This window comes from Mus pahari, chromosome 13 (genome assembly GCF_900095145.1).
Source record: "Mus pahari chromosome 13, PAHARI_EIJ_v1.1, whole genome shotgun sequence".
NCBI classification, from domain to species: domain Eukaryota; kingdom Metazoa; phylum Chordata; class Mammalia; order Rodentia; family Muridae; genus Mus; species Mus pahari.
The window spans coordinates 20,109,125-20,136,524 of NC_034602.1; the positions used below are offsets into that span (position 1 = coordinate 20,109,125).

The 27,400-nt window shown below is 38.8% G+C and overlaps 1 protein-coding gene across 2 annotated transcripts in view; it reads right to left on the reverse strand.

The window, feature by feature from the left end:
• Abca13 (ATP binding cassette subfamily A member 13) overlaps window positions 1–27,400 on the reverse strand; it is a 433,105-nt gene that overhangs the window by 154,524 nt on the left and 251,181 nt on the right. For both annotated transcript variants that reach the window (XM_021210848.2, XM_029545204.1), the window contains one exon: window positions 8,621–8,891. In XM_021210848.2, the coding sequence (XP_021066507.1) occupies window positions 8,621–8,891 (271 nt within the window). The remainder of the gene's footprint in view (window positions 1–8,620; window positions 8,892–27,400) is intronic.

A 27,400-nucleotide genomic window follows, 5' to 3' on the forward strand; every position in this document is an offset into this window, starting at 1 on the left:
CCCCTTGGTCTTGCAAACTTTATATGACCCAGCACAGGGGAAGGCCTGGGCCAAGTAGTGGGAGTGGGTGGGTAGGGGAGCAGGGGCGGGGGGATATAGGGAACTTTCGGGATAGCATTTGAAATGTAAATAAAGAAAATAAAGAAAATAAAAGAAATCAAGGTCATTGATATTGAACTTCTTTACCAAAGATAAAATCAGCAATAATACGTTCATGTCACTGTGAGAAAAAATGCAGCGATAAACACTAGGAAAAAGTTTAAATTTTGTCCAGCAACTTTAAGAAACATCTGGAGTTGAGAAAATGTAAAGGAAAAAGTAGGAAAACCTTTTTAAAACTGGAATCATTGGTAGTGGGATTCATTTCATTTGGTTATAATTGAGAATTGGGATATTTATTAAATACAAATGATGTTTACAATGGCAGATATTAGGCAGATACAGATGGATAGAATGTCGACAAAGTAAACTGGAGAAAGTTAATAAAATTTGTCTGAAGGACTCTAGTTCAGTAGCAAAGGAAAATAGGGATTTTTTTTACAGAGAAGAACTGGATAGAAGTTCAGAGTCATCTTGGGGTAACTGGTCTGGTATGTAGAGTTCTTTCCTCTCAGTGACAGAGAGAGCAACACCTGATGGTGACTAAGCCATGGCTTAAGACAGAAGGTCTCAGTAATTGTACTGTACTATTAATAACACATACTTTAAATGACAGAAAAGAGTGGGGGTGGGGGATAAAAAGGTTGCCACTACCAGAGCATTAGGTAAAGCAGGAAATACTTTCTTTGCACTCAAACAGAGAAGTGGGAAGGTACTGTTTTAAATTTTTAATTTAATTTATAACATTTATTGATTGGGGAGTCTCCCACACTATGAGATGACAACTTATTGGAATCAATTTCCTTACTTCTTCATATGGGTTCTAAAGAGCAAACTCAAGTCATACAGCTTGATAGCAAAGTGCCTTTATCCACTAAGTTATTTTGCTGGTCCTGTGAGATTCCAGTTTTAAAAAGACTGCCATACTGGATCAATGACTTGGTCACCCTAGACCCACCTGAAAAGCACACCATGGGAACCAAAGCAGAACAGCTCTGAAAAGTAGGGAAGGAACGGAGCAAGTCAGCAGGTGCTAGGCATTGGGAAGCTCCAGGGCTAGAAGCAACATTTTCCACTCTGCTTCTGAAGGTTCTCTTGTTAACAGGACCATGTAAACCATCACCCAGAGTGATTACCAGCGTTTTTAACCAACAGAGTAAAAGATAACCCCACTGTAAGGTGTGCATGGCACCTATGCCACAGCTTGTAAAATAGGGTGTAGGTGAAACCCAAGGGTCAAAATCAGGTCCAGAACCCAGGCTAGCAGTGACATTTACTCTGAGGCCCTAGACCTGTCTCTCCTTGTCACAGTTCTTTATTTGCCATCTGGTATCTATTTAGCAGGCCAGCCATGTCTTTCACTTGTTTTGCTCTTTCGATTTTTCTGTTTTTCCTGTCTGTTTTTTTTTTTTCTACTAGCCCTTTCGATAGGCTTTCCCAAAAGATAAGGTTTCTCTGGTTGGAGGGAAGGGGTCTCTGTACCTCAAATTTGTGAGTCTGGGATGCTGAGGTTGCTCCACCAACCTCTGACTGCCATTCTTTACATCATTCTCTTCTCGTGGTACCATCCTCCTGAGATGCCTCATTTCCCCTAATTGTCCTTCTTGTAGCTTCCCTCCTGTACCTTTCTATCACTCCATACTAGTCACTAGCCTTACTTAGCTTTCCTCCCTGCACTTACACATTCTAATATCTAGTCTAATATCTAGTGAGTAGACTATTATGACTGTTCCTTCTCTTCTTAAAATGATTCAGTTGAAAGAACAATTTCTCCTTAATTGCCTTTGATTGTATTTTTCACAAAGGGGAGTGCTGGGTACAACAAGCACATGGACGGAGCATTTAATAATTGAGGTATATCCTTAGCAAGGAGAAGAGAAGCATTATGTCAGGTAGGCCCAGTCCATCAGCAACTCTGAAAATATGTCCACTCAAATAATAAGGTTGATTTTTTTTAAATCTCACAAACAGCTTTCCCAATGGGAACATGCAAAGAAAAACCTAACTACAAGAAAATCAAAGTATCGATACTCTTAAAAACATTATTGATCCCATGGTTGTGTTGTCCAATGAGAATGAATTCAAGAAAACCCCAGACAAAGAATTCAAAAGAAAAATTGTTTTAAGTATGTTCAATGAAATCTAACAGGACATAACACATGAAAGAATACAAAGAGAACACATGAGTCAAATAAGGAAATCAATATGGAAGTATATAAAAGTAAACTTCAGGGGGGAATAGACTTACTGAGAAAAATAAGCTGAAATGGAAATGAAAAATTCAATAATTCCAATGAAGTTTTCTTGGAAAGCCTAACAGAGTGGATTAAGAAGAGGAACTCTTATTAGAGTTTGAAGACAAGGCAGACGAAATGGAACATTCAGATAATTACAAAGATAGTGAAGGAAAAGCTACAGACAGAATGCGAGATTTGAGGATGCAACTGAAGGATCAAACATGAACAACAGGCAGGCTTGGGACGATGTGTTTCAAACTATAAAAGATAAAATCAATAAGTTCAAATTATCATATTCTACCAAACTACCCATAACAATTGAAGAATTAAAAAAAATACTTTCTATGATAAATAGAAACTAGGAAAATTTGTGGCTACTAAAGAAGCCCTAAATTGATACTTAAAGACCTCTTTCACTTGGTCCTGTGAAGGTTCTATGCCCCAGTATAGGAGAATGCCAGGGCCAGGAAGCAGGAGTGGGTAGGTTGGGGATCAGTGGGAGGGGGGAAGTAACAGGGGATTTTGGGAGGGGAAACTAGGAAAGGGGATAACATTTGAATGTAAATAAAGAAAATATCTTTAAAAAAAAAAGAACTCTTTCAAAGCAAAATGAAAAGTGTTCACATCCATGAGGCTACAAGAAAAATAAAAAGTAATAAGAAACTGTGATAGGACAGTGGTTAATCAGGATTAATAAAACACCAAACTTTACCAAACCAACAAAATGACTGTAGTTCATATGCACCTTTCAGTAATAATGCTGAATGCACGTGGTCTTCATTCCCTAAACAAAAGAAATGCACTAGCAGTTGTTTGCTTAAAATAAGAATCCATCACTATGTTACTTCCAAAAAAATATGTATCTCACCATCAAAGACAATTAGAAAAATAGAACCTCAAGGGGAAAAAAAAAAAAGAAAGAGAGGAAAAACCCTGGAAAATAGTTCTAAGCTAATAGAATAATAAAGAAAACAGGGTTCACCATTCACATATGACAAAATAAGCTTCAAAACAAAATTAGTCTTAAATAACTCATATTGACTAAGGGAACAACCTAGCAAGAGGCTATTTCAGTTGTAAACAAACGTTCAATGAATGCTGGCACACATGAGTTCATAAAACAAAATTAGATGTAAAGACACATATTAATCCCAACAACTTTAATACCCCATTCTCATCAATAGATGGCTCATCATATCTATAGAGAAACATGAGTTAAATGACATCATAGATCAAACAGCTGAACATACATTTGTACAACATTTCATCTGAATGCTTAGAACAAACAGCATAAACAGTACATGGAACTTTCTGTAGTGAGGTTATACAGTAGAACACAAAGCCAAGCCTAATAAATATAAAGATCATGAAGCAAATTCTTGTATTTTATCTCTTAACAATGGGATATAACCTGGAGCACACAGCAAGAGAAACCACAGAACACCAACTCATGGACTGAACAATACACTATTCAATTTACAATTCATTCAAGAAATCAAGATTTTTAGTCCAATAATTCAATGAAACTGAAAATACAATGTATCAAACCTAAAGTGAACTGAAAGGAGCCCTGAGAAGAAACTTAGACCTACAGATGCCTGCATTCAAAAATCAGAGAAATCTGAAAAAATGACTTAATGGTGTACCTTGGGGCCTAGAACAAGAAGAACAGGAAAACTTAAAGTTGGTAAATAGAAAAGAACAATTAAGATCACAGCAGAAACTAATGAGATAGAAATCAAGAATAATTAATAAATAAACAAATATAAACAAATACCAATGAAACAAGAAATTTATTGTTTGAAAAGAAAAAGGAAAAAAGAAAAGAAAGGAGGAGAGGAGAGGAGAGGAGAGGAGAGGAGAGGAGAGGAGAGAAGAGAAGAGAAGAGAAGAGAAGAGAAGAGAAGAGAAGAGAAGAGAAGAGAAGAGAAGAGAAGAGAAGAAAAATTGGCAAGTTCTTATCCCAACTAATTCAAGAATAAGCAAAATCAAAGATGAAAGGCAGAAATTATATCAGATATCATTGATAAACTAACATTATAATATATCATATTATTAGAATAAGCTTTAAAGATGTGCATCACACTAACCTGGAAAATGTCTAGATACATGTAGCAAACAAAAATTAAACCATGAAAAGATAATAAACAACTAATGCTGAGCTTTAGAAGCAACACAACAAAGTTGTTATAAAAATCTTCCAACTCAAAGTCAGGCCCAGTTGATCCACTGCTGAATTCTGTCAGATCTTAGAGGAGCTGGTACCAACGTCTTTTGAACAACTCTATAAAATACACAGAATGGATGCTCCAAACTCACTTAATAAAGCCAATATTATCCTGACATGAATGACAAAAAAAAAGATATTCAAAAATTAAAATTATGAACCAATCTCTCTGGTTCAAATGGATATAAACATTCTCAATAAAATACTTCCAAATTGTATAGCTCATTGGGTAAAAGTACTTGCTGTATAAGCATAAGACCTTAAATTGAATATACAGAAACCAGGTACAGTAAGACATAATAATTCCAGGGCCCCCTTGGTCATATGGGGTCCAAAAAAGAATGTATAATACTTGAAAAACAGCTGCCTATCAATAAGCAGTGGCAAACAAAGAGACCCGATACCAAAGAATGTGAAAGACAAGAGTTGACACTTGAGGTTGTTATCTGATCTACACACACATACACAATCTGTATGCACACATCTGAACTCACATAGATAAACATGCACAATTCTTATTCACACACACACACACACACACACAGAGCAAAAATACCATTCCTTACAACTGAGTTGGTTTTATTATAAAGATGCAGAGGTGGTTCAACATGTGCAAATTAATGAATGTAATATATTACATGAGTGGACTCTCATGATATCATAAGATAATCACAGAAATCATATGATAAAAGACTTCGTGATAAAATGAAGCATCACTATATAAAAAAAATTCTGAAGAAACAAGAAATTCAAGGAACGTGTCCTAATACAATAAAGGTTATAAATGATAAACCTATAGCCAATATAGTACTAAATGGAAAAAACTGAAAGCATTTCAACTATAATCATAAATACAAAAAGGATGCCCAATATCTCTATTATTATTCGTTGTCATGCTTAGAAACTTAGCTAAAGCAATCTAACAAAAAAAGAAACTATAAGAAATACAATTATAAAAGGAAAAAGTCAAAGTAAACTTAATATGCAGATAATATGACTCAGTACATAAGAGACCCTGAGGAGTCACCCAGGAAACTCTTAGAGCTGATAAGTGCTTTTGGCAAGTGACAGGCACACCTAGGACTGACATACAAAAATCAGTAGCCATCCTATATACCAATGGCAAACATACTGAGAAAGAAATCATGAAAACGCTTTCACTCTCATTTCTCTGAGTGGAGCACAGGTGGCCCAGTAACTTTCCTCTTGGACTCCCTACCAAAAGCCTCACCATCTCAACTTTCTATACAAGCTGCATTTTTTTTTCTATTTTTCCACTGCTCAGCCTCTTACATCGGTCCCATACTTTAGCTATAGTGGACACTGTACAGTAAACATTGATCTAATATTAGAACAAAACCTTGGAGTAAAACTAACCAAGGAAGTAAAAATCCTCTACAGTGAAAACATTAAAACACCAAAAGTAAAAAAAATCAAAATGATCCTAGAAAGAAGGACCTCTCATCTTCACAGGTAAGAATTGCTATTGAGAAAATGGCCATCCTATTAAAATTAATCTACAGATTCAATACAATCATCATCAACATTCCAATGTCATTCACAGAAATAGAAAAAAATGAGTATATGTGAAAATCATACAGAAGCATAAAGAAAATCAAAAATAGTCAAAGTAATCTCAAGCAAAAGAAAAGCTTTAGAGTTCTCTCCATCCCTGACGCCACAGGAGCGAAAGCAGTGTGGTACTGAACAAAACAGTCATGCAGCTCAGCGAGACAGAACAAAGGACAGATAAAATGCCACAACGGGATCAACATCTGATTTTTGGTCAGGATGCAAATAAATAAATAAATAAATAAATAAAATAAAAACATAAACATACATTGGAAAAGATGTAACCTCTTCAACAAATGATACTACAGAAATTGGATATCCACATATAGAAGAGTAAAACTGTCTCTCTATTACTTACCTGGCAAATATTACCCCAAACAGATCAAATATCTTAATGTAAGACCAGAAACCGTCAAACTGCTGGGAGGCTAAGTGGAAAATCTTCATGACCCAAGCAAAGACAAGAACTTGCTGAATGGGATCTTGTTAGCTGAAGAAATAATATCAGCAACTGACAAATAGGATCTCATGATACTTAGAAGCTTCACAGAGACGGAAAGGGCCAACATAATGGGAGAAAAGACTGGCTAGCTTTTATACTAATCTGATGTTAATATATATACTATTCAAAGAACTCAACCCTAAACCAGTAAATAATAAAAACCAATCAATATGCATCCTCATTAGGTGGGCAGACAGCTCTCAAAAGATAAAATATAAGTGATCAATAAACATAAAAAATGTTCAATTTTGTTAACCATCAGAGAAATAGAAATCTAAACTGAGATTCTATTTTATCATAGTTAGAATGACAATCATTAAGAAAACAAATAACAACAAATGCTGGCCAGACTGGGAACAAAAAAGAACCCTGAAACACTGTTGGTAGAAATGTAACCTAGTTCAGCCATGTTGGAACTTAGCATGGAGGTTATTCAGAAATACTAAGAATGGGCCCTCAACCCCATACAATCAACTTTAGGCAGCTGAGGAAAGCTGTATATGAGAGAGGTGGTCTTCTGCAGGGAAGAGCACACCAATTGATTATCCAGTGCCAAATAAGCCTGAAAACATACACACAGTGNTGTTACATGGACTGAATAGGTTACATTTAGGAAATATATAGGTATATACAAAAATGCACATATGCATGCAATAAGAAGAGGACATGAATTTAAAGGACAGCATGGAGGGGTATATGAGGAACTTTAGAGGTAGGGTAGGTGAAGTAGAACTGTAAATTGTGGTCTTCAAACTAAAAAATTCTTAAGTAGTATAAAGCATTAAATTTAAATTGTAATCTCCAAAATAAAAATAAATATTATAAAATATGAAAAAGAAGACATGTCTAGCCAAGTTATCCTGTTTCCAGAGAAACTTTAGTGACCATTTTGTAAAAAGTGAAGTCAATTTATGGTTCAAATAAATGAAAACTCAATGAGAAAAATAAAAGAATGAATCTGTCAGTTGTACCTCTTTTGGGATCTCCAAGTTAAAATGTCACAGAGCTCCTGGCACATCAATGTTTCCTGTAGACTGTCCACTGTAGCTCAAGTATGGAACCAGCCTCAGAGGCTGAGCAGTGGAGGAGTAGAGAAAATGCAGCGTGTATACAGAGCTGAGATGGTGCGGTTTTTGGAAGAGGGTCCCAATGAAAGGTAATCAGGTCACGTGGGCTCTACCCTAAGATATGATCCCATGGGATTTGACTAGTCATAAAGAGAATGGACTGTAACAAGGGCGCTGAAGGTGACTCTGGAGAGAAAACAGGCAAGCTGAGGTAGAGATGATGCATAATTTCCTTAGTGCCGAATCCTGTGTCTTAACTACAAGCCAGGCACCCTGAGAAAATTCTGTATAAATTAACATATTCTTCTCAGTGTTTTACCAACAAATCTACCCTGCAGACCTGAAAATGTTAATGATCTTGATCCAAATCAGCCTGATCCATATTGTGTCTGGCTGGGAAAGATGTGCATTTGAGGGTCTTTGTCCTAAAAAACAACCGAGTGACGATTTGTAAAATATACACTTAGATACTTTTCTAAAATGCGAAAATGTTGAGAACATATCTAGTTCTCCTACTTATTGCTGAGGGCTGCTGGGGTGTGTCAGACCTCTTCGTCTCATGTCCTCTTTCCCAAGAGACTCTTGGCTGTGTGAGAAGGAGCCAGTGATTCAGTGGTTAGGACCAGGCCTGTCTATCGGCTGCTGTAAGTCAATCCTCTAAAGAATCTCTCAGATTATACTTGCATTCTGGCCTCAGAAACAATAATAGTGTTCACATTGGTGAGGAGAGGCTAGGGACCAAAGCCAGAGCTTTGACCAAGCAAAGCAAGTCCTCTACTTATATGAGAATTTTTACCTGACATTAGAAAAATAAAGAAATTGATGTCGTTGCTCTATGATATCATCAACTCGGGCTTCTACAACAACACAGCCATAAAGTAGCTTCTAATCAATAGGGAAAAAAAAAGTTTCTTACCTGAAGAAGTAAGTTTCCGCAGTCTCATAATGGCCAGGTGTAAGTTTGAGTGGAGGGTACGCGATGGCCAAAGGCTGCACCATGAACAAGCCCATGGCCAAGGCCACAAAGAGCACAGGCAGTAACAAATCTGAGGTGGTGCTTTTCCAGGCTCGAAGTGTATGCAGTAGCCGCTTCCTCAGGAGTGCCACTGCTTGCCCCAGAAGTAGCTGGCAGCCACCTATTGGCTCAGGCAGGGCCCCTACTGGTGGAGTGCTCAGGGGAGAGCCACCTGTAAAGGATGAAAGACAAAGTGAGCAGGATGCAGATGGATGGAGTTCCTCACCTACTCGGTTTTGATGTATATCTCCATTTATTCTGTAGGGACCCTGGACCATACTTCTAAAGGATAACTTCTCTATCCAGACAACCACTTCTGGGCCTCCCCGATCTACCTTCTGGACACGGTACTATGACTACGGACACTAAACATAGGAACAAAGTACTACTGTGTTCCCTCTGACATTGCTTCTGAATGAAGCCAGTGAGAAAAGACCTCCTCTGATGTGCTTATTAGTTGAAATGAAGCTAAAAGCATAAGTGAATTCTGAAACATCAAAGACAGAAGTCAGGGGTTCTGTGAGTCCCACCCCTCTGACTGAGCTGGCTGAGGACAGGAGTACTGAAGAGATGCTCTCTCTTCAGCACCCACTTTCCTCCCCTCATCCCTCCTGTTCTTCTCTTCTGCCCTTAAGTTGAGTCTTTCCTGGGAAAGCTGTGGATTGTGAGACTGTGTTGGATATCAGAAAGGTCCATGTCCGCTGTTCTCCCTCATGCCACCTGCCACAACTCCTCCTGTGCCTTCCACCTTCACCTACAGAGAAGAGAGCTTCTCTCCATCCTGAGGGCAGAACATCTGCTCCAGGAACAGATGCCAAAAGTTCCATGCCCTCATTAATCCTTCCCCTCCCACCTTCCTTTGTGGACAGCTTCCAGGACAATGTAAGATGGCACATAGAATTTGAAGGGAAGATGGGAGCTGTGGACCAGTTATGTGTGGTTCTACAAGTATTCCTCAATGGAGAAGATCTGTAGTCATCCACATGTTCTCTGGATACTTGTCCCAGGGAAGTGGGCCACAGCTTCCTGACAAGACTGCCATTGACAAAACAAAGGCAAGCCTAGGGCTGAGGTTTCAATCTGGTCTTGTGGGATGAATGGACTGGCTCAGTCACCCCCATGAGCAATTGTTCCCAATGCCTAAGGTTTGTCAAGCAAAACAAACCCAGTGCGAAATATTTTGTAATAAAAGTAGTGACATCAGAGAACAGCTGTAGGAACTGGTTGTCCTGTTCACAATCAGCAAAGTAAAAGGCAAATTAGCTCTATAGTAAAATAAAACAGAAACCACTTTTGAAGGAACAATTGTTTGTGGGAGACCAGATTCAGGAGACCAGCACTACTGATGCATGGTGGTGTGAAAGTGCATATCTGTATCATTTCTTTATATGCCTGGAGTATTAAATGATGATATGACAGGTATTGGGGTATTTGGTTCAACCCCCCACCCCACCCCACCCCACCCCACCCCCGCAAAAAAAGAAACACATACCAGATGGGTTAGAATAAACATGAAAAGAAATAATATGACACAATGCAACATAGTACTATGATCCAGATAGGAAAACCTTTCTGTGTAGGAAGGAGAAAGTTCAGACAGTCTGTAAGCAGACAGTCAAAGCAGGAGATGCAGCTAGTATGCCCTGTGTTCTAAATCAGTCTGTGGTAGTAGAACACAGGGTGTCCTTGTAGCATGTAGCAGGACAGGAAGCAAACAGTGGTCAGAAACAAAGGCCAGGACGGCTCTCTACCCAAGACTCAAGATGCCTCCCAATGGTGCTCTCTGGTTAGTCTTACACATCATACTGTTCAAGCAGGCTTGAAAGCACAGAGCCCCAAGCACTGGATTTTAAATGAGGCTAAACAACAGATTTATCTGGAAACTTTAAAAATGCCAACTTCCTGGCATCACTTCAGAAAGCCGTCTGAATCTCAGACAAACAAATGTGCTCATTCTGACTTCCCCGCTGCTGAGCCTGGCTGTGGTAATATTTAATGCATTATCAATGGTGGCCCAGATGTGGCTCTCATAAAGCACTTACCTCAGTCAATACAGGGGCATTAGTGCTAGAAAAGGACTAAACTAAGCATGACACATTCACTTCGGTGAGGCTGCACAGTACCTACGGGCAGTATTACAAGCAATTGCACTAGGACAGCTACACACATGAACCAAATGGAGAACAAAGATCTGAGAGGACATCAGGTTGTATGCTTCCTGAATTTCTAGATGTGATTTTTGAGGTAATGGCTTGAGGACTTCGCTGGCTTTTGACAAAGGAGCTCTGTTAGATGAATGGCTTGTTCTGCTTTGTTTCAGGAGGCACTGAGGGGCTCCAGACAGGTCCTATGACAATTTTTACCACTCCCATGGTCATCAGAAGTCACACCCACAAACATACCTTTATGCATCATCTTTTGACATCACAGCTGACCACCCACACTCATAAATTATGCACCTTCCCATACGTGTGTGCAACAGGCAACATAATTTGACATTTAAATTCAAAGAAAGAACTCATTAAATGTCTACCCAGAAAAATTGTCCTGGTGATGGGATGGGTGTGGATGAAGAAATGGAGAAATAATGGAAAATATGGTTCATGTTGCCAGTGACCTTGGTCACTGAAGAGCCTTGTGAGCACTGTAGTAGGGTGGGATAAAGCCAGTCTTCAAAAACCTGGATGTGAGTCCAGGGTTATCCATCCTCACTCACACTGTGTGACTTTTGAAAATCATCATAATCCCTCTGAATGCCATCTCCTCAATTACACAGACAAATTTAAAATAATTTCCCTCCACATAATGAAGTTTATTAGGATATTAACAAGACCATTAAAACCAGGCACAATATTGACCTCCAGTTACAGTAAATGTTCATCAGACAGCCTCAGTAAGTCGCTATAAGAAAGGTGTGTCTCCTATCAAGAAAAATAGCTCCACTTTTCCATATAAGTTAATTGGATATAAATGGGAAAAATAAAGGGCTAAGATACATTATAGTTATGAATCACCCACCATTCAAATATTCATGGCTAAACTTATAAAAGCATTCATATGAATAATTTAATAGACAAAATTAAAATGCTGGACCAAATTGTTATGAATTGTCTTATTTGACGTATGAGTGCAATTATATTCAAGGACTCCAGTTACATCTACAATTATGTATTTCCATTTACTCAGACCATCAAATTGCTTAGGGAAAATGTCCAAAGATTTTTTTTTTCCCGAGCGGTAAAGAGATGACTGTAACTCTTCAAATACAAGCACCTGGTGGAGCACTGAGCTGAAAATATGGGCTTTGTGCATGATGTCCACATTACCTACAACAGGGACACTCTGGAAGATTTAGGATGGAAGTGCTGCCAGTTTAATACTTTCACGTTAATAAAATGAAGTGCTCAAAACAAAATACTCATAAAGTGCCTGATTATGCAGTTCACGGAAATTTTAAAATAGTCAATTGATATATATTATAAAAGAAGGCAGTAATTTGGCTCCTCAATTCATCTAACTGACAAAGATTGCAAACAATGTTAACACCCAATGTTACTGAGTGCTCAAGAGAAAGGGTCTAGTTATTCCTGGTGAAAGGACAGATCTGGAAAATAACTTCTATAAAGTTATTGAAATTTATTTCCAATTCCAGAGCTATGTTAATTCAAAACTTAGGTCCATTGGCTATGTTGAGTGAGGTGGCTTGCTAGAACTTACCCAAAACATCAGCAGGAAACTAGAAACAGCTTACTGTCTAATACATGGGGACTAATAGGACAAATCACACTGTAGTCTAAGCATCTATAACCCTCAATGTTTGGGACTAAAAATAAATATTTAAGGCTTCACATGTTTTTTCAGTTTGTGGATATTAATTTATGTAAAATGAGGATGGGCCCTCCAAGGCCAAATTCCAAATCCATTGACCTTTCACATTCATCCTATCTGAAATGCTAGAAGGTAATTTTATACAAACCTTTCAATATGTCTGGACTTTGTCTGCAGCTCACATGATAGCAATTGAGCATTTTTACCATGTGACATTGGGTAAGTAACTTACAGATTGCAGTCTGTAGAGACGTATGGATTTGGATCAGTACACTTAAAATGTGCAACAGTGGGATGCATTATGGCCTTAACAATTACCATACAGAGAATAGTATTCAAGTCTACAAATGAATAAGAACAATTGAAATAGAATTATATCACCACTTGAAAGACAATGTTTTCACAGAGACCTAGAAGAGAATTCCATTTTAAGGGTAAAAAGGGACACAGCCCTGCAGCATCAGAGTACACATGGCTCACAGCATCAGCAGCACATGAACCAAGACAAGGGGCATCGAGACATGTGCTTACAGGAAAACTCATATAGTATGAAATGTCACAAAATAGCACATGTAGAATAAATTGAATCTATTAAAGGCTAAATAAGAAAATCTAAAATTTTAATGAGGTTACTTTCAGGGAAACATTGTCTTTTGTCAAATAATTACATCTCTATATACTACCTCACACAGTAGAGATTCTTCATATCTGGCTCCACTTTAGCCTACATGCAGGCTGATATTTGTGTACCAAGACTGTACCTACTTCCATTTCTTCTTCACCATTTTCTGGATTATTTCAAAACTGAACATTCATGTTGTTATCCATAATCATTTTTTTTTGTGAAAATGATATTCATGTTCAAAAATGAAGGATACTTTATGAGATACAAACAAGATAATTCTCAGTTCATTTAATTACAGAACTTCTACGAGAGATGGATATTCAGAATCTCATGGTAAAAGCTAGATGTGGGGGCTAAGGTCTAAAATACAGAACTCTGGAAGTTAAGGCAGGAGGATCATGAGTTTGAGGTAACAGGCAAAGACTTTGTGTCAAGCATAGTAGGAGGGTTGCTAATGTAGTTCAGTAACAGAGAACTTTTTGAGACGATGAAAATCCCTCAGTTCAATTCTCCGCCCTTCTGGAAGCATCATGCCATTCAGTATTTCATATATTTGTAATTGAATATGATTTAGATAAAGTTATAAAATAAATTAAAATTTGAGAAATAAAATATAGTCTTTACTCCTAATTAATTCTACTGTAGGTCTTTACATTGAATATGTAAATAAGGCTCTCAGAGGACCTTGGAGTCACAGATACAAATGAAGCAACATAGCAGAACACAGGCCTGGGCAGGTCATAGGTATTTCTCCACAAAGCAGCCAGTGTCAGAAGGGATATCTGTTGACGGCTTAGGAAGGGGGTAAAAAGCAGGAACACTGCTGGAGTACCTGAAGGAACCTTAAGACACCTAACAGAGACGGACCAAGGTGTTCAGGGGAGTGTGAGTTTTCCTCTTCAGCAAACTTCTCATAAACTTGCATTTCTACATGATAGACCTGAAAAGGCATAAATGCCTGGACTATGCTCATCAACTCTGTGGGATGAATCTAGTGGGCTCAGGGAAACCTCAGTCAGATGTACGTTTCCTTGAGGAATATGTTTTAATAAAATAACTAGCTACCTTTAAGATGGATTTGAATTCTGTAAATGTCTCATGCAGACATGACCTAAGGCATGTCAACTTGCCTGAATTCCAGTGTGGCTCATCTGAACTCTTCTCACTGGTGGCAAGTAACAGTCCCTCAGTTCTTTAATTTATAAAACAAACGCTTAGATGGCTATGCCCTTCCCCCAGCCTTGAGCAGGCTAAATTGACCTTAAGTGTTTGCCACAGTTGGACTAGAAAGACCCAGCTGGAGTCAATTTCTTAAAGGAGTAGACTGCCCCATGAGCTTGCTTTGCAACTCAATCCAGCTGAAACAAAGGGTAGGTCTGTGGGCTCTCCCTATAGAAACACAGTGTTGGCTATTAAACTTGAACCTTGATCAGAAAATTTTGTCTTGATTTCATCCTTCTCTTGCACCCTGTCCTTTTCATTTCCAGCCCCACTTTCAGGTAACACAGTTCATTCCATGGCTGCTGGACAGCTACAGATGGGTTAGTCTTCAGTCTTTGTTCTGCTTTAAACATACTTTTAATCGGATGGACCATCCAGAGACTGCCTCACCCGGGGGTCCATCCCATAATCAGCCACCAAACGCAGACACTATTGCACATGCCAGCAAGATCTTGCTGAAAGGACAGTGATATAGCTATCTATGAGAGGCTATGCCAATGCCTGGCAAATATAGAAGTGGATGCCCACAGTCATCTATAGGATAGAACACAGAGACCCCAATGGAGGAGCTAGAGAAATTACTCAAGGAAATGAAGAAGTCTGCAACCCTATAGGTAGAACAACAATATGAACTAATCAGTACCCCCAGAGCTCGTGTCTCTAGCTGCATATATAGCAGAAGATGGCCTAGTCAGCCATTGTTGGGAAGAGATGCCCCTTGGTCTTGCAAACTTTATATGCCCCATACAGGGGAATACCAGGGCCAAGAAGTGGGAATGGGTGGGCAGGGGAGCAGGGTGGAGGGAGGGTATAAGGGACATTCGGGATAGCATTTGAAATGTAAATGAAGAAAATATCTAATAAAATAAGTTAAAAAAATAAAAATAAAAAAATACTTTTAAGCATGTGACAGTTGCCCAAATCATGGTTAAATTGTCTTATACTTACAACTTCTATTTTCCTTTTAACTAAAACAACAAAATCAAGTGTCTTCTTAGGAAAGAATAGAGGAGAAGATGGAAAATAAAAATCCGAAACCAGAATCGAAAGAAAAGCCAAAAACCAGGACAATATTTTTTGTGGTCCTTATTTAGCTACTAAATAAATCTCAAAATATAGTTATTTTATAAATATTGTGATATAGATATATAAATTTGATCGGTAACTTTGGTTAATTACATTTTTCAAAATGAGTTAGTGATGTTTACTTCTTTGAAGCAGAGTCTATGAGGAGGCTGCATTTAATCTAAATAACTTCATGGGTGATTTTAAAATATTGTCTTAGCAAACTTTAATAAAACTTTGCTCATCTTCTCAATGACCATATTGCTTTTATAATGCCATTTTTGTTAGAATTTTAAAATTAAAATCACTATGTTTTCACGGAGCAGTCTTCTCTGTGTCCTGCCACTGTCATCTCCAGCACCCCCCAGCAGCTGCTGTGTCACTGATTTCATTCTTTGAAGCCAAAATGTGAAAAGCACTGGATTAGGATTTCACCATGGACAAAAGTTATCACTTACCCAAACCACCCTTTTTTATTATAATTAATTTAAAAACTTATTCTAAAATCCTTCTGATTTAACTCGCTTTGAACAGACAACAGCTCAACCTTCATGAGACCAAAGATATATACCATATACTGCCACATACACAGAAAGATACATGCTGCCACTTTAGGATTTCGAACCTGTGCTTCCTGTGTGATTTGACCTAATTGTTAGGGTAATGGTACTGGGTACCTTTGCAGTAGCCCAGTCATGATTTCCACATGTCTTTGTTGCAAGCCCCAATTCTAATCGCATGTAGGAGGCAGTGTGTACTGTAGATGAATACATGTATCCCACTGTATATCCTCTGGATTTCTGAAAGTAGCTAAATAAATTTTTGAATAAATTCTAATTATTTATTTAAATAAATAATTATTTAAATAAAATTTAAAATAATTTTTTTCTGCTAATTCAAACAGGACCCCTTGAGGAAGCATCTGAGACACATGATAGTCAATAAACATAACCAAGAAGAAAATAAAACTCTCTCTGCTTTTAAGTCCTCTCTTTAGTCTGCACTCAGTTCAACCCCTTGCTTTTCCCACCATGACCATATGTCTTTGTCTTGATGGGCACTGAGATCCTTAAAAGAGATGACTGAGTTCATCTTATCCTCACTTTTCAGCACACTCTCCACCACACTGATATAGTCTGAAGTCTGAAGAATGAATAGACATTCATCAAAGAAGGATTTAGCATTCTTATCTGTCACCTTCCTGAGACAGAGTTCCCCTTTCTCCTAAGCTCATTCCTAGCTACATAGATAATACATCACCACCTCTCCTGGTCCCTTTGACTATCCATTCTGTGAACTGTCAATTTTGCTTACAGGATTTATGCATAGTGTATCATACTATGACTGTTTGAACCTTTTATGTGAGCAATGTACTATAAGTAGCAAGGTACTTTATTCAAGGGCCATGTGTCAAGAGCTTTTAAGGTTGGCCTCCACAAATTTCACTTTGCAAGTGTTATGGATTGGCATTTTGCATTTGGGTGAGAACAGAGAGTTGGAAATGCTGAGCCAGGCAGGACTTGAGCAAGGATGAAGCACACAATCTTCAAGTCAGTAACAGGGGCTCCACCTCAAGATCACAACAGAAGATGCCTTCATGTCAGTAATGGGGGCTCCATCTCAAAACCACACTACAAGATGTCATCAAGTCAGTAATAGGACCTCCATTTCAAGAACACAAGAGACGATGCCTTCAAGTAATAGGGGCTTCATTTCAAGAACACAATCAAGAAAAGATACCTTCAAGTCAGAAACAGAGGTTCCATTTCAAAAAGTAAATTTTTTAGAGTACGAGGAAATAAAAAGGCTAAATATTTGACAAAGCAAAGTCATGTTTTTCCACTATGGTCTAAAGAGATAAATTCGGCTGCTTACAACATCCCTGGGCACTTCTGTTTACTAGGGCGAAGATGAGATGTAGAGAGCTGTAAAGAAGATGGAATAAGCTGCAAATCTCCGAACTCTACGCTGCTTTCACACGGAGAACTGGTGTGCCCCAACTACATGTGGGAATTATACAGTATGAAATTTTAATTCATGAACAAATATATTCAGATACTACATAAAATTACTCCTAGGCTACATACATATTGCTGAAACATCGATGAATTTTGTGTTTAGACTTGGGATCTCATCCCCATGACTTCCCTTTATGTATATTTAAAAACTCTAAAATCTAAAGTATTTCTATTCACAAATACTGCACTGGAAGCCGGGTTGGGTAGTCTGTTCATTGTGGCTCCAGCAACGATGTTAAAGTTACAGAAGAAATTGATGAAACCCTTGTGGACTTGTTCATCACAGCATCCTGTAGAGAGAGATGTCAGGAAAGGTTGCCTCAAGCTAGTCACATCCTGAATTATCCAAGATGCCCAACCATTACTTTGAGGCAATGGCTACACTTAACGATGAGTGAAGCACACCCTTGTCAAATATTTCACACAAAGATGATATTCCAACTCGGAAAATGAGGGTTGGAACTATTCATCACCAGCCCCCGGGAGCTTTTTGTGGCAGCTCTGATCTGCATGGTGACAAGAATTACAGCTTCACACTCCTTTCTACTTCCCACTGCCCCTGATAGAAGTCCCTGCTTCCTGGCACCTGCCACCAGCGATTATCCTGCCCAAGTCTATTTCAATTCCATTTTATTTTGGCAGCCTCTTTACTGCAGAGCACCCTGCTGCTAGCTCTCTGCTGGTTTTAACTAACTTGGAAAACAAACCTTCTTTGGCATGTATAATTGGCAGCATCCATGTTCCCTCCCCACCTTGCTTGCAGGGATAGAGAGTTTTGAAGTTCAAGGAACCGTGGACAAAGAGGAAAAGGCAGTCCTGTGGATTTAACACCATGGTGAAGCCTGAGAGACACACAAAGAATTTGGAGCAGCTCTTTGAAGAGGCAGTAGATTACAGCAGACCTTCCTGGGACAGACTGTGCAAACAGGATTGTCTTAAAAAGCAAAGGAGAGGTTGCAGACCCTTCAAATTAATCACTGCCAAAATTGCTTTCCATCTGTAGAAGTGGTAGCAATTAGGAAGGAAATACAGAGGATTACATTGCAGGAGAAAAAAAAGGAGAGGGATTTTATGTAAAACGCTCCTGACAAGCCATTGAGCTAAAAATTTAAATGTGATCTCAGGTCTCAATGAAGGGATAAGGCTTCATAGAAATGACAAAAAGAAGAAAAAAAGAAGAAGAAGAAGAAGGGAAAAGCCATGGCAGTTGCTTGAATAGAAAAGATAGCCATTCACCCCAGCTTTACTCAGCAATAGCTTTGTGGTCTTTCACACAAACTTTAGGGTTAAAAAAACAGTACCAGAGAGCTATTTATAATACTGACCACAGACCATTTAAATCCGAGGGAACTGGGGTGGCAATCAAAACTATAAATGCCACAGGGTGTGGTGGTACCCACTGCTCTAACCTGAGCACTCAAGAAACTGAGTCAGGAGGATCTGGAGTTGAAGGCCAACCCAACCTTTACAGTGAATCATGTTTTAGAGAAAGAGAGGTGGGGGTGAGAGGACAAGAGTGGGGTTAGAGGGGGTAGAGAAAAAATGAAGGAGATGTGGAGGGAAGGCAAGTACCCAAAATGAAAGTCTGCGAAAACTGGATGTAAGAATATACTCAGGTGACTTTAATCTTCATTTAAAACTGCATTTTTGAAAGACTGTAGCCATAGTGATTGGGCCTCTGACATCATACAAGACATTCATCCCAAAACCCTAACATGAGCAAGGAGAGGCCATGTGATCACTGCTACCTAGTCTTATTTTAATCTCTCTCTCTCTCTCTCTCTCTCTCTCTCTCTCTCTCTCTCTCTCTCNTCTCTCTCTCTCTCTCTCTCTCTCTCTCTCTCTCTCTCTCTTTCTCCTTCTCTCTCTTCTTCCCTGCCTACTAATTCACCTGGCCAGTTATCAAAAAGTACCTGTGAAAAGAGCAGCAAATGAGAAGTTCCCAGCTTTTCTGGCTCCCAGTTACAGCTTTTCCATGACATTGGTATTAAGCAAGCACAGTGACTTAAATTTAGCTTGCTCTGTGCTGTGAGAGTAAGAGAGGACCACAAGATCTTATTAACAGGTTTCTGTCTGGTCTGGTGAGTAGGAGCCACTTTACAGAATGGACGATCAACAAACACAAAGATCATCTCAGAGCAGGCAGAGGACAGAGCCTGCAGGCAGGGAGATGTGCAGTTCTGAGGGTGGTGAGTGCCAGGGGCAGCTTGTCCTGCTGAAGAAATGGAAAGCCATATATGGAAGGAGGAGGTACAGGGTCTGCTTTGTATCTTCTTAGTAGTCTATGGGCAGAAGTTGGAACCAAGAGAACAGAAGTTATCAAACTTCTTTAAGAGAGAATCACGAGATCAAATAATTTAAAGGAAGACTGGAAGGAGTGGAGAGAATGTTCCAATGGTGACCCAGGGAAAACTGGATATGGAGAGCTTATGTTACACTTGTGTCCAACTGTGGCACAGGAGCAACATGGCCAAAGCTGAACCAGGGGCCTCTAGGAAAGCTGGAAAGGAAAAAGTGAACATCTAGGAATGGCTGAGGTGTTGAGCTGGATGGGAAGACTGTAATGAAGAGAGAAAACTGAGGAGGAATAATATTCAGAGGAAATTTTAAATGTGAGCTCTTAGAGTTCAAAGACAACCTTCCTCTAAAAGAGAGAGGTCATTGTTGCCATAAAAGGACAGCTGCTGCCCTATGAAGCTGGTGACAAGTTGGTCACCAGTGAAACCAGAGCAGAGCCCTCCCAGCGTGATCGTGGGTGATAACAGAGACCTGAGTAGACACAAGCAGGACAGGAGCTTGCTCAGTCCATTATGCAGCTCAGGCTATGACAGCAAAGCAAGCAGCCTAAAGAACAGACATTCACTGCCTGTTTTAGAGGCAGGAAGTACATGGTCATGCCTACAGGGATGTTATTCTATGAGATTTCTCTCCTTGTCTTATAGATGGTATTTTGCCCTTGTATCTTAGACCTCTGCTTTTATTAAACTCTACTTGCATTCTTGTGCATGTCATGGCTCGATCACCTCCTGCTAGAGCACCAGTTATATTGGATGAGCATCTACCCAGGTGACTTCATTTAACTGCAACTACAACCAATTGTTTTAAGAATTTTGCATTCAGGACTAGGACTGAGGCAGTGGCATATACAAATTGGGGTGGAATGTAGTTGAATTCACCTTAGCAATGCACTGCTGGAAAGTATCAGGGAGCAACTAGAACAAGAATTGGTTATTTTAGGAAGAGCAGGATGAGCCCTGGAGGTGTGTGTGGATAAACAGCACCTTCTGGGAACTTGTTAGAAGGACATAATGTAGGCCCCTCCCAGGCCTACTGACTCAATAATGTATGATTCAGCTTAGTCACCTGAGCTTAACAAATGGCAAGTCATCATTTTTGAAATGAGGTCACTTGTTTTTCCTACAAGCTGATATATACATACATATATTTCCATATGTATTACATTTTATTAACATATGTATTACATATTGATTTGGAGATAGATAGATAGATAGATAGATTATAACCTCATAATAAACCTTAGTTTACTAGGCCTAGGGAGAGCTATTTCAAAGAAAGTAACATAATCCAGAGAAACTTCATGACAAGTGTTGTGACTGGAAAGACAGTTTTGTGTTAGAAACACTAAGGTTTTGTGCAAGTCAGATAACCATTCTCAACTTACAAATTAGCAGTAAGGATCAAGTAAGAAAGAGTGAATACATGGAAGGACCCCAGAATCAAGTCTGATACACTCAGGTGAAGAAGAAAAAAAAAAAGATAAATTCCTTTGTCATTAGAAAGTGACTTCTACCCCACTGTGTAGACCCAGTATCACTGTGTTGTTCTAGACACCAAGGCATCAGTCTTCAAAAACCATTTCCATTGAGCTGCTGGGTCCCTATGATTTAGAAGTATATATTTTATATTTTATTTTGCCTTCATCAATCTTTTTGAACAGTGAGTTATTTGAGACCTGACCCTTGGAAGATATACAGCTTGTGCAGAAGGAAGGAACTCCCACAAACAGGTGTAGCCTGAAGCAGTTATCAACAGGAGTCATCCATCACCGTGCCTATCGAATAGAGAGCCTTCCCTAGTTATTCTAAGAATTGAGTTCATCTAGTCTATATCTTACAAAAGGGGATGAAGCTTACTAAATCAGCATATTTAGGGGATTGTAATAACAGTCTCTCTAGCATCCCGACTTAACATTCTTCTAAAGGCATACCTACTGAGGAACATAAATTTGACTCATACTGAGTTTTATGTGAGGATTTTATTGATTGCAGTAAAAGCTGGCAAACGTAGATGATCTCAAACCAAATTTGATTTACCATGTCTTGGACTAATTTCTTAATTAGCAATGAAATACCTAAATGGAGTTTTAAAATATGTTCTAGGCCAAAACTTTGTAATTTAAATAATGAAATTGTGTTTTTTATAAGATATTAATACTAAAAATGGAAATGGTTATGTTTCCTGAACACTGTACCTTTAAATTCAGGCACCCTATTTTCACACTTGATGTGACATTAGTTTTTAGCACACATTTCATTTCTAATATATTTATACAGATTTTGCCTAATATTCCCCAGGTTAGGAATGTGTAATTATCATTTGTAAATAGATGTGTTATCACAGTGAAACGTTTATAGGGGGAATGCATTTGTATTGTGTGTTATTCTAATAACAGTGTTTACACTCCTGTCATATTTCTTTAAATAACTGTTACATACAAAAGTAATTAATATATCCTAAGAGAAATTAATCCTCAAATTTTAAACCTTTAGATAAAAACAGCAAAAACTGAAAGCATTTAACAGGTATGTGTGGGACAAAAATGGGGTCCCACATCTGCTTGGCGCTGGGGCCACTAGGCAAGGCAGACACAGGGAGTTTGACTGCATGAACTCCAGGCCACTGCTGGGCAGGCATTGGACTGTGAGAAGATGCAGGATCCCACTCTGGGGATAAGGAAGGTGTAGTCTGGGGTCCCTGTTGACCTGCCAGAGACAGGCTTCGACTCTTGGGCACTACAGATGCTGCTGGGTACTGCAGAAGAGCAGGTTCTGGGGTCCCTGGGCCACATGGAGGCCAGGGACAACAGGTTCTCACTCTTGGACATCCCAGACGCCACTGTATGTCGGGGGAAGAACTGAGAACAGAGTGAGGACCTTCAGGCAGACTCTGGCCCTCGAGTCAGAGGGAAAGGGGCAGGGAGAAGAGAGCTCAGACAGGTTCCTGTGGGGAGGAGAAAGTATGACTAGCTCAGGAGGCTGGCTTTCTCAGCAGGCAGCTTGGATTGGAGGTAGCTGTGACTGGAGCACAGGGAGGCCTCCTGTCAAGAGGTTAGATGCAGCTCTTGAGACAGAAACCTGTTCCCTTGTTCCAGCACAGAGGGTTCTGATGAGAAGAGGCAGTCCATGGTTGTAAGGCATTTATTGTAGAAAGGCAGCTAGAAGGAGAGAGTAGGAAAGTAGAGGCAGGCCTTGGCCATGTGGAGAGAAAGAAGAAAGGAATGGGGAAAGGGGGAGCAAGAGGGCAAGAGAGAAGCAAGAAAGTAAGAGAGCAAGAGAATAAGAGGTAAGAGAGTGAGGAGGGGGCAAACAGCTCCTTTTATAGTGGGCTGGGCCATCCTGGCTGTTGCCAGGTAACTGTGGGGAGGACTCTAGACAGAATACCAGGAGCTTGGGGCATGTGACTGAGAGCCAAACACCTCTCAGTGGAGGTAGGGGGGGGGAGGGGAACTGTGGGAGGCTGTAGCTGTCACAGGAGCCAGGGGCCCAGGAGCGGTGGCTGAACACCTTCTGTCTCTTAGGGTCACCAGGATTTCAGGCCTATGCTCAACTGGAGACCAGGCTGTCTGTGCACAGCTCACTGCCCCACGGGTATGCACATTTTATGAAAAAATTATAGAAACAATAAGACAGAGACAAACTATGATATATTATAATTATGTTAAATTGCATATGTAATAATATGAATCTCAGGGAAAAAAAAGGTTGGAAAATCTGACTACTGCTTATATGAAAAATTTTGAGGATATTTGTTTGTTTGTTTGTTTGTTTGTGTTTTAAATGCATTTCTCCTAAAGTAATGAAAACATCCTCAGGCAAGCCATCTGACTTGAGGGGACCCTGAGGAGCCTGTAGAGTGCCCATCACTGTTCAGCCTCACCTGGGTAATACACAGGTCTGTGTCTTCGATAATATGGCAAAACTTGACAATTTACTACAAAATGTGTACTGTTGTATCAGTAAAACTAAACTTAAAGCAGTTCCCATATATATATATATATATATATATATATATATATATATATATTCATAAGAAAAGCTAAAGGAACAGTGTTATTATACAGGAAATCCACTTGGTTGTTAAATATAAAGGGCGCAAGTGACAAAAGTCAGTTCAGCATGTTGTAATGAACAACAGCTGAAATGATTTACAGATTCTCAGACCCTGTCCACCACTCCCTCCTCCTAACCATGACTGAGACATTGTATAACATAGTTGTTGTTCCTGAGATTCAATATGCAGGAATGATGGAACTCCTCAATCAATGTTTAAAGCAGGTTTTTCTGCTCACTTTGCAGAAGAAAAAGCCACTTCTGGTGGCTGAAATTAAGACCTGGAGGTTTAAATAATTTTATAGCAACTCCAGAAAATTAAGATCTATATCAGACAAGAAAACCTTGATTACTCTGTTTCAGAAGGAAAGAGGGGATGAGGTAAAAGGAAGAGAGGGAGAGAGGGAGGGAGGGAGGGAGGGAAGGAAGGAAGGAGAGAGGAAGGGACAAGGGAAGGAGGAAGGAAGGAAGAAGGGAAGGAAGAAATTTTCTAGAGCCAGAAAATACAATAAATGAATTGGGAGGGGGAAAAAAATCTCAGTGTACATAAATAGCACAGGAAATCATCAATGAACTTTAGGGCAGTCATGAAAGTCTCTGGATCTGAGAGACAAAAAAATAAAGATGGAAAAAAAGAATTCAGAGTCCAGAGATTCAAAGGAACGTGTATGTGTGTGTGTGTGTGTGTGTGTGTGTGTGTATGTTTAGATTTACAGAAGGAAAACTATAAAGCAGAAATTTCTCAAAATATAAGAGAACAGCAACGTACAAAAGGAGCTCAAATGAGTTCCATGGAGCAGAAAAATGAACATCTACTAAGATACATTACAAACAAGCTGCTGAGCACCTCAGAGAACTCTGAAAGTTGCAAGGGAAGGGACCTATCAGTACAGGGAACCAAAGGTCTCTCAGAGGAAAGTGAGAGGCAATAAGAAACCACTCAAAATAGGAGAAGTATTTCTGTCAATTGATTTTTATACCTGGCAAAAACTCCCTTTAAAAATGAAGGTAAATTAGATGTTTATAAATAAACAAACAAAATCTAAACACATGCATTACTAAATGGGTACCATCCAAGAAATATCTTAGGGTACCTTGAATTGAAACTGAAGTGAAACAATGACTGGGTAATAATACACAAGCAACCCAAAATGTAATCCCAAAAATACATGGATTAAAAAACCAGTTATTTGCAATTTGCCTTATATACTTTTCATTTTCTATAGAGCTTAAATGACAAAATCATAATCAGCTATAAATTTGTGTAAATAAGTACACAATTAATATATAAGAATGCCATTTTTACAACAGTATCATAAAGTAGATAAGGTTGGCTTACAAATATTTTCTTTGTGATTGAAGTCAGCTTAGAATTCATTTAAAACAGATTATAATTCTATGATATACTCAATCCCATTGGCAAACAGCTTAAATGAAAAAAATACATATAAATGAAGATTTAAAACAGAAAAATAATGTCACTACAGAAAAATAAATATAGACCAGTCAGTAATGAACAAAGGGGGCAGAGGGGTAGAAAGTCCTAAGATACCTAAAATAAGAACCAAAATACTAAATAACTACAACTATACTGAAATTATCTTAAATATGAATGAATTAACATTTATACCAAAAGACACAGAGTAAATACCCTGATTAAAAGGTAGACTTCAGCTATATTCTATCTAGATAAATTTTAGGCTTATGAGACATATAAGAAAACAACAAAAGAATGGAAAAATATGTGTAGTACCTAGAGTAACCAAAAGAAAATAGGGATAGCTACATTAATATCTTAATAAAAAGAATGAAGAGAAAACAGCTACAAAAGAAAAGGGACAAATCACATATTGGTGTGCTTCCCCCAACCCACAGCTCCACCTGCCTCCCAGGAGGCCTGCTCTAACCCTTGACATACAACATCACCTTCCTCCCTCCTGGGATGTCTGCTCCAACCCATGACACCCAAGCCAGTCGATACCAGTGACAACCAAATGGTAAAAGGCAAGTGCAAGAACATAATCAACAAACGCCAGTGCAATATGCCATCCAAACCTAGCTCTCCTACTATAGCAGGCCCTGGATATCTTAATACCTCAAAGGCAAGACTGTGACCTTAAATCCCATCACATGAAGATGATAGAGGCCTTTAAAGAGGATATAAATAATTCCTTTAAAGAAATACAGGAAAACACAATCAAACAGGTAGATGTACTTAAAGAGAAAACAAACAAATCACTTAAAGAGATACAGGAAAACATAAAAAAGCAGGTGAAGGAAATGAATAAATCGGTCCAATATCTAAAAATGGAAATAGAAGCAATAAATGAAATACTAAGGGAGGCAACCCTGGAAATGGAAAACCTAAGAAAGAGAACAGGAACTACAAATGCAAGCACCACCAACAGAATACTAGAGATGGAAGAGAATCTTAGAGAAAGAAGATACCATAGAAGAAATTGACACATCAGTCAAAGAGAATGCCAAATGTAAAAAGTTCCTAACTCAAAACATCCAGGAAGTTTGGGACACTATGAAAAGACAAAACTTAAGAATAATAGAAATAGAGGAGGGTAAATATTCCCAGTTCAAAGGACCAGAAAATATGTTCTACAAAATCATAGAAAAAAATTCCCTAAAGACAGAGATGGCTATAAACATACAAGAAGCTTACACCACACCAAATATATTGGAGCAGAAAAGAAAATCCTCCTGCCACAAAATAATCAAAACACAATGAAACCTGATTTCTCAACAGAGACTCTAAAAGCCAGAAGATACTGGGCAGATGTCTTGTAGACTCTAAGAGACCAAGATACCAGTCCAGAGAACTGTACCCAACAAAACTTTCAATTACAATAGATGGAGAAGCCAAGATATTCCATGAAAAAACAAATTTAAACAATATCTTTCTACTGATTCATCCCTGCCAAGGATGTGAGAAGGAAAACTCTGACACAAAGAGGATAACTACACCCAAGAAAATACAAGACATTAATCGTCTCACAACAAAACTAAAGGAAGAGAAATGTGTGCACGTGTGTGCACACGCACACACACAAACACACACAAATACATTACCATCTCCAACATTAAAATAACAGGAACTAACAATTATTGGTCATTAATATCTCTCAATATCAATGGATTCAACTGACCAATAAAAATACACAAGCTAACAACTAGACATAAACAGGATCCATCATTCTGTTGCATACAAGAAACACACTTCAGCAACAAAGATAGACACTTTCTTCAGCATAAAGGGCTGGAAAAAGATTTTCCAAGCAAATGGACCCAAGAAACAGTCTCTAGTAGGCATTCTAAAATCAAATAAAATAGACTTTCAAACAAAAGTCATCAAAAAAGACAGGGAAGGACACTTCATACTCATTGAGGGAAAAATTTACCAAGATGACAACTTAATTCTGAACATCTATGCCCTAAATGCAACAGCACCCACTTTCACAAGAGAAACTTTACTAAGGTTCAAATCACACAATAAACCCTACAGAATAATAGTGGGAGACTTCAACACCCCACTTTCACCAATGGACAGGTCATTGAAACAGAA